This window comes from Trachymyrmex septentrionalis, unplaced genomic scaffold, assembly GCF_001594115.1.
Source record: "Trachymyrmex septentrionalis isolate Tsep2-gDNA-1 unplaced genomic scaffold, Tsep1.0 scaffold14, whole genome shotgun sequence".
Lineage (NCBI taxonomy): Eukaryota > Metazoa > Arthropoda > Insecta > Hymenoptera > Formicidae > Trachymyrmex > Trachymyrmex septentrionalis.
Window position 1 is genome coordinate 4,164,732 of NW_017304543.1, and position 9,202 is coordinate 4,173,933.

The following is a 9,202-nucleotide window of genomic DNA, read 5'->3' on the forward strand; positions in this document are numbered from 1 at the left end:
CACGCACGCACGCACAAGCACACACGCACACGCACACACTTTGAATTTTATGCCATGTTGACCGATACATATTTATAAATAAAAAAAAATCTTGAAAAACTAAGAGTTACTTACTATAAAGGCGAAATTAAATTTCTAAAAAATTAAAGCTCTTTTTTTCTATCTTTCTGTTTGTCTTGTTGGACCTGTTAGATTAAATGAATTATAAATTAAATCAGCGTATTTTCTGAAGTGACTTGTTATTCTGTGAGAAATACTTACTTTCGAACTATTCAGGCTACGTCGCGTGGGTTTTGGATAATTAAGTCGAGTTAATTATTTTCTGTTTTCATCCTTACGTTTAACAGGAAATTTCCTTTAAGTTGATTAGTGTCTGTCAATATTAGTGCATTCAGGCTAGTACACTGCTATTTGAACTATAATTTTAGGTGAATTATGTCTGCTTTTCGGAGAACCGAAGATAATTTTCATTTCTTAATTCATTATGAAATGAACGTAGTTATTATTTCTATCAAATTATTCGTAATGTAGGCGTCACCTAATGAAGTTTTCATGTTTGAAATATTTGTGTTGAGAAACGAACTCCATCATGGAAATTGTATTAATTAAGTTAAAACGATATCAATATTTAAAGTTAATATGAAATAAAATATGAAGTAAAAAAGGATGTAAAGATTATATGTTTAGAAAAAATGCTATTCAATTACTTATCTAATTATTATTTACTTTTCCATTACTTATCTAATCGTTATCTTAATTAATTCAAATGATTACAAAATTAATTAATATTCATTTTAATTATTGAACTAATAATTAATTTTAATTAAAATTCGATTCTTGAACTCTGCGTTGTGCAACAATTTCTCAGATGCTTATTTATTAATAGAAATTTAATTTCGAATTACAACTGTTATATTTTATTTATCTATTATATTACCAATTCCATTATAGTTTAATTTATGAAAGTTTCATTATTAAAGTATAAAATTCATAGACGCAAATAATCTGAAAATTTCGTTTGTTATAACGCATTTGTACTGAGGTATTTAACGATACGTATACAAAATTTTCTGCATCTGTACTGCAATGATTAAATTAAATGTCGAGTTGCTTCTGTAATAATTAGATCCCAGAAGGAAATTGCAATTTAAACTCGTCATTAATTGAATTCTCGATCAACACAATTATGTGTAGTTGCATCTGCTCCTAGTTTACGGTATGTTGCAGTTGTGCACAACAATATTCGTGCTGAAATCAAATCTTGTGTCATATCGAGTGCGAAATTATCTTGATAGATTTAAACACTTTCGTTATTTTATACGCCGTTTTATCCAACCAAAAAATTTTGGTGATACAAGAAAATTATATTTGTTACGATATTGGGTAATGTAATTCGATCGTATGTAAAACAGACTGTAAATTTTAACATCTTACTTACATTATTTATTTGATTGTGCATTTTATAGCAATAGTAATAGATATTGAAAGATTTAATAGAGATATACGATGAAAAGGTTACTTGCCTTTCAACTCTCCAGTTTACATTTTATTATCTTGGTCATGAATTTTTGATAAGAATTTCGTTCTCAATCGATATATCACGTAAGCGTGTTCATGACATTTTGTTTTCATCAACGAGACACTACGAACGTGACGTTACTGCAGACAATTGAGAGATATCCAAACAATCTATGTGTTTACAAATCAATTCAACGTCTCATGATATATTTTAACGAAAATGTTTAAATTAAAAATGTTGAAATTTTCTTCTATAAAAGCTTTATATTTGTAATTAAAGTTCAAAGTTTATTCTGTAAAATCTCGTTATAAGAAATAATATATACTCTCTAATAAATTTGATATGTTTTGTATTATTTTCATTTAACGCGTATTAAATGAAAAAAAAAAAAAAAAAAAAACAGAGAACAACAGGAAAATATATAATCTCGAAATAAAAATACATTAATTTTTATTCTTGCAATTGGATAAATGTAGATAGTTTTTATTCGATTTAAAAAATTAGGTCGAGCAGATTACAGCGGAATACAAGGTATTAGCTCTTCAGTATCATCCGGACAAGAACGATGGTGATAAGGAGGCCGAAAAGAAATTTCAACAATTAAAGGTACGTCTCTTACACAGGAAAAAGTTAATTAATTTCAATCGGTTTGTAGTATAATCGATTTCTTTAAGCGCGTAAGCAAAGAGAGAACTTTGATATTTTCCATTTTATATCGTAGTATGCAAAAGAGGTTCTATGCGATCCTGAAAAGAGAAGCAATTATGATAAATGGCGGAATAGTGGTATCAAAATCAGTTACAAACAATGGGTCGGCATGAAGGAACATGTGCAGCAGGTGAGGCGCAATAATTAATGCACCTATTATTTGTTTTGGACGGTAAATTGCGGTACATTACAATATAATTTGTTTGTTTTTCATATATGTTGGAAAAAAAGAAATTTTTTTTTATCAATTAGTCACTCGCTCAATAGAACGAGCTTGTCAATTATTTTTTGCAAATTTATAATTTTAAACAGCTTTTATAAAATTCTTATTCAAGATGTAGAAAAGTCATAAATTATAGATGTTAAATAGCTATTTATGTTAAAAGGTATGTTAAAAAGAGAATATTTCAATAGTTTTTATATTGAAAGTAATTTATCGCGACTGTTTTGTATATCAAAAGAAGTGATTTTATATGAATCTCCAGTTTTTTTTTCGAAGTTTTCTTCTTCAAATTGTGTAGATTGTTTCATCAATTTCGACCAATTTCTCTCTCACTGAAAATAGAGGAGCGATCTGTAACAGCAATAAGGGGCCGAAGGCCTTTAATTTCACGTTCTATGTTACGTTTTGTGAAGTTAATCGGATCTTCTTCTGTTTATAGACTATGCATTGGAGCACACCGAAGACAAAGGACAGAATGCTGCCGGATGCGACCGAGGAGGCAGGTGGTTCACCAGCTCACCTCAAAGGTCACCCTACAAATCCGCACAGGAGGGCTTCAGAAGGTGGTGCCACGAATCTCTACTACCGTTCGGGTCATGGACCCGTCCCGTTTTATCAGGAGTCCAACGAGGTTGTCAGTAAGTTTCGCAATTACGAGATTTAAAAGGTCTCCAACGTAATTCTCAGAACCGATTCCATTATACCGGATGCCCTTATGACAACAGGAACATGTTGCATTAGACAAATATCTACCTGTATATGAGTGTACGAGGCGTTGGTCGGATCGCGTTGGCGTGTGCATACATCCATATTCCTTATAAAATGGCGAGTTAAGAGAGACGCCATCTCTCTTCATCGTTCGTCATCGAGCAATTTGTCACGTTTCTTTCTACCCCGTTTATATGCGATCTTGCAATCAAGAGACTTTTATTGTTGTTGCGTCACTCCTATTAAACTGCGAACGTGATGGTCTATCGTCGATATAACGTCGAACGAAGATATTTTTCCGAGAAGACTTCGCGGAAGCAATAAATCTTTTTATTGTACAATTTTCTATTTTTTCAATTTTCGTCAGACGCTTCGCGGATTGCTTTTTCGTCGTTCAAGGGTGCATGCCAACTCGATGCAACAAACCACCTTGGTACACGTGTATGTACGTGCTCGCGATTGTGCGTACGTATGTGTCGCCTTCAGATTTATATTTTGTTATACTATACTAAGCACGACGAGAGGAAAGGATCGAGGAATGCGGGTGGAGGACGTTTGGCATCATTTAAATTCCCTTTCTGAAGTCTCCCGATTAAACGTCCGACTAAATATTATTATAAATCGAGCTTCTCTCGATCGCGCATTCTATGTGTGTCTCTTGATCTTACGAGATGTTTAGCGATAAGAGTTAAACGATGTAGTGTCAAGGGCAGTATATAGTTTTATCTGTGATCCCGCGAATGAATTTTCCGCTAGTGGTTAACTGGTCGTTTTAATCGTAAACACACTGGAAGGAAATACTTAGGCGTCTGTTAAAGAAAAAAAATAAAACGCTATTTGTGAATCCATCATTCACAATAACAGAATTTCGTTGTTACGATTATATCAACGTACGTATTACGTAATTTAAATATTAATTAATATATAATTGGTTTCCATCAAATAGTCGTTGCTTTCGATGTAACTTATGCGCGTCTTTATTGGCTAAAAATATCGACTTTAAATGTCACATATCCAAAATGCGGTTACAAGATTGGGACGATGGAATTGCAAAATGATTGAAATCCCGGACCACAAACATTGTAAACGTCGAGTTTATTAGATATGATGTTTTAATGGAAAGACGTAACTAAATATATAGCTCTATCAAAATGTAAGATAAAAATATATAATATATAAAAGTAGAATAGTTTATATTAAATTGTTACATCTAAACTGTTATATAAAGTGAAATGTCTATATATTAGTATATATTTTGTAAGTGTTGCTATCGATTCTGTGAAACTGTCCTAGGTATTGATGTTTCCAACGTTTCTCTCCGAATATTTATTCGATCGTTACGGTATGAATTCAGGGATTTACTTAATTCCACGAAACACATTAGATTAACGTTTCGTAGAATAAGCATAAGTATTTCTTTCCATAATGGAACAGATCGACGATGGCGCACTTGTACCTGTGTCAAAACGCAATGTCAAACGCAAGATACATCATTCTCCTTTGATCAATTGCGACGGCTCTTTTTCATTCCGTTAAATGACCGCGTGCGAATTAGCGGCGTTTTATCTCTCTAAAACTGAGAGTTGAAGCTGGTGAGGTTTTGGCGATTCATTTTTCGACATTATAATGATACAAAAGCGAAAGAAAGTTATTTTGTGCGTTCACAGTGTCGAAATGTGAACTTGCCTGAAATTATTTCGATTTGAACTTCTGAGAAAAACGATAACGTTCTCGGTGGATCTTCACGAAAATTACACATAGTATTTTTACATTCCGACGCATTCGCGTCTTTTCTACGATCGATGCAGCAGTTGAGACAATTCGTCTGTGAATTGCGTTTGACATATAATTGAGAATGCCTATTTATAATCTTGATAATGAATATATATTAACTTAATACAGTTAATCCTGGATGTGTCTATATGTATAATCTTAGAATAATGAGATAAACGTTTTCCCAAGGGAGCTTATTCCTCATTTAAATTAATGACAGAGTTCATAATGCCTTTCAGTTTCGCTTTAGGTATTTCCTAGTCGAGCGCGTTGTATTTAGATATCTATGCATTATAAATCCGAGCTACTGTATTTACAACAGTTCGACACTATTAAATTTTTGACATACGTAAAAAAGAAATACAGTAAAAGAAATAAGTAATCGATGAAAGTACAGTTTAATGAGAATGTTCAGATACAATGTGTTCGATCTGGAAATGTTTGAATGAATGAAACTGCAAGACGTTAATGACATTAATGTACATCTTGCCTGACTCGATCAATTTTTCACTTCACAAAAATAATGTGAGTTTTCGCATCCTTCGTCAAAGTCCAAAACATATCACAGGTCCATTTCGTCTTTCCAAAGTCATTGAATAAATGGAGGGCTAATCTTGCATCTACACAAGTTCAATAGAAATGGCTAACAAACGGCTAGTAAATGTCAGTGTAGGAAGGCAAAATCAATATCAGCAACGAATCCAATGACATTTTTCTACTTTAATTTTAGGTTATCAGATTAATTCTTTTTTTAGGTATAAATTCTTTCGACGGAAAGGATATACCTATACATCGCTTCAGTGATGTATAATAATTACTTTTTTTCTGTAAGTTCTTCCTAGATAAGCGCACAGTGATGTCTGAATTACGAAATCAAATTATCGAAAAAACATTATTCGTATCTTTCTCAAGGATTAAAATTTTCCTAATTTGATCCTAAATGTTAGATCCGTGAAAGGATTCGTTGTTGATTGCAATTAATTCTTAATGTTACAAATACGGCAGAGCCGGAGTAAGGAAAAGAGGTCAAGTCATTACTTGTTTACCTTGTCGAGTATCGAATCTTTATTCTGATCAAACGTTTCCGAAAAGGATATTTTTAGAATCGAGAAATAGAAAATGAAGTATAACAGTGAAAAAATGAATAAGGGAAAAAAACCTAAGAAGCTACGGAGAGAAGAATAACAATAAAGGAAATATGTGAAGTTGCAACTTACATATGAATATTTTTCGAAATATCGTGGTCGCGAAAACCTTCCGCTTTCTTTTGCTATCGCTTCCATTCTCTTTTTATTTTTCTTAGATCCTTTGTTGAGAGACCTAAGAAAATATCTTGCTGCTCGACTTGTTTCCCTATCAGCTCTGTGCAAGCCTGACGTTAGTGCGCGGTCAATTGAATTAGTCGAATATATATAAGCGTCTGCTAGCGCTTCATATAGGATTTGCCACGCGATCGATCCTTCTCTACACATCTCTTACGAGACGACGGATGCACAGTTAAATTTAATGACATATCTGCGACAAGTGAATCGCGTTTGATTACGCTACAAACCGACACTGTTGAATCTATCGTATATCCGAATTTATCTATATTTAATAACGAAAGAGTGTTACCAATTTCTCAAATTTTTACAAATTTGACTGTTTCGAAAACGAAAATTTATAAAAAAAAGATTATGTATTACAGTTTTGATCCATTTTTTAAATACTTGTATGCTGTTTATATAAAATATATAAATTGAAATATTCTATCGGTATTTTGCCATAATAACTGACGTCGTAACAAAAATATCTAAAATGGATTTTTAATATCTCTAATCTTTTATAATTTTTGGATGGTATTTGTCAGGAGATTCTTTCGTGAAGTTGAGATTGAAGCTTTATTCGGACAAAAAAGGGATAAAAATTGGACAAAAGTTGGATGATCAAGTCAGTGACTTGAAAAAGTTTTAATCTCGTCGCGAAAGCGACCAAGTTTAGATTAGGTAAAACGGCATCGGGCAACGGTATCGGGCGTTCGTAAAATTCCTCCAGTTTAGTTCGATTTCTTTCTAAGCGATGAACATAGCAATTAGAGTAATAAGATGTAAAGATAAATGAGGAATTTGAAAAAATGTAGAAGTCAAATATTTTACTTCTGACAATATTTTTATGTTAGAAAAAAATAGAAAATATATTATCCTTTTGTTGGAAAATATTAGCGTAATTTTGCGCATACGTATGTATGGAAAATAATAAATAAAAATTTGATTTGGTTATTATTCTCTGAAGTTAAACGAACAAGATTAATTGTAAACATGTTATAGAACTAAATTAAAATAACATTGATCAAAATGAACAAAAAAGTTGTTTTAATTTTAGCATTCTTTTAACAATATTATTTTGTGAGAAAAATTGAACAAGAAGATTGCAGAAGCTTTCATGTACTCTTAAAAAGTTTTTCATTTTCTAATAAAGACGAGAATGAGGTCGACCATGTCTATAATGCTCGCTGCTGTTGAAAGTCTATTGGACCACCCTGTATCTATACCTATATTTTTCTAATCGGGACCGTGGATTTTGGCCCGTGAAACGTTATTTATATGACTATATCATACATACCTATTTGTCGTTTACGATTGACCTGTCGCAAGCGCCTGAGGGAAAGGTCGAAGTCTGTTCAAACGCCTATCAGTACGATGCTCACGATCGAAGAATCCGATATGTTCCTTTTACGTTACTACACGCGCGTTTACGATACCGTTCACATTGGATAAGATGGAACTTGCGCGTTCCCTTAAAAGCAAAATAAGAGGAAAAGCTTATTTTTCTTCATAGGATTCTATGATCAATTAAAGAAGTCTAAATCATTTTCCAATTTCAGCATAGATAATTAATTACAATTGTGTAAATTTTTATCTAAACATATAACAGAATTTTACATTAATTTAAAAAAACCGAACTCTTCCGCTCTATTATATAAAATAGACTTAGTGAATAGTAAAAAAATAGTGGAAGAAATATCTATATTCTAAATCCTTATATTATGTGCTATATAATAAATTTATTATAATTTTTTATAGAATTTAAACAAAATTTTCGAATTAGCATGATTTAAAATTGAAAATTTTCCGTTAAATTAAACAAAAGTTGTATTGAACGCTGCTTTTTAAGCTTCCGATATTTTCTAACAAAGTTTTAAATAAAAATTCAAAGCATATTGTACATTAAGTTGCTGAAAAACTTGTTTGCTTTCGCATTTGTAAATAACTGATTGTTAGTGCCGCTTATTAGTAGTCGTTTTGAAACTGATTATGCAACGTTAATTATGTTATCTAACATTTGCGTAAAGAAATCGATAACTGTATTTTACTTTTATGTCCACGACTATAATGATCGTGGATGTCAAATGCTTTTGATATAAAATTAATTATATAAAAGCATAAGATATAAAGTAATATTGTAGTTGTATATTAATAATGGCGAAAACTTTCTTTTTATGTGTCGATGAATTGATGAAAACAAACTGATAAAACACAAAGATATTCAATTGCTATTATCATACATAAATCTTCAAGAATATTACTTTCACTGATTAAAAATTAATGATGAAAGATTAGCGCTTGTAATATAATTTTATTTACATATCAGTTGACTAATTATCTAATAATTACGTAATTAGTACTGTAATTATATATATACAGCAGGTATTAAAAGTTAAAGTACAAATTGTTAAATGATAAAAAAAAGTCCGAGTTTGTTAAAAATGATTGTTTGAAGAAATATGATTATTACTGTTAAAATATACACGAAATAGCTTAGTCAATCAGGTATCTTGAGCAACTTACTAATTGGTAAACAGGATTTTCGATCATTCTCACCAGTCGTCAAGTTTTTTGCGTGCATGGCAGTATGGATGAAATTATAGATTGTGTGTAAATGTCTATATGCAGTTAAATGCGTAATCAAATACTTATGTTGTATATTCGTCTCGCGCTGGTCGATGCGGCGATGTATTACTCGTACCAATAAAAAATTCAATAAATATGTTTAATTATGAAATATTCTTCGTACTTTAATAATTTTTAACGTTTTATGACAATGTCTCGCGATAACATTCTGCTAATCATGGCATGTCAAAAATTAATATTTACACGACAAGTAATTATTAAACAGTTATTTAGATAAATGTAAATTACTTTTAAAGTTAATACGAATATAGTATATATTTCGATTCCTCTTCGTAGAAAATAAAATAGATGTATAGAGATTGACTATATATATATATATAT

The 9,202-nt window shown here is 31.3% G+C and overlaps 1 protein-coding gene across 5 annotated transcripts in view; it reads left to right on the plus strand.

Annotated features, from left to right (window-relative positions):
• Window positions 1-9,202, plus strand: part of LOC108745563 (J domain-containing protein) — a 13,329-nt gene that overhangs the window by 1,814 nt on the left and 2,313 nt on the right. For all 5 annotated transcript variants that reach the window (XM_018481779.1, XM_018481780.1, XM_018481782.1 and 2 more), the window contains 3 exons: window positions 2,024-2,125; window positions 2,241-2,357; window positions 2,890-3,088. In XM_018481779.1, coding sequence (XP_018337281.1) covers window positions 2,024-2,125; window positions 2,241-2,357; window positions 2,890-3,088 — 418 coding nt within the window. The remainder of the gene's footprint in view (window positions 1-2,023; window positions 2,126-2,240; window positions 2,358-2,889; window positions 3,089-9,202) is intronic.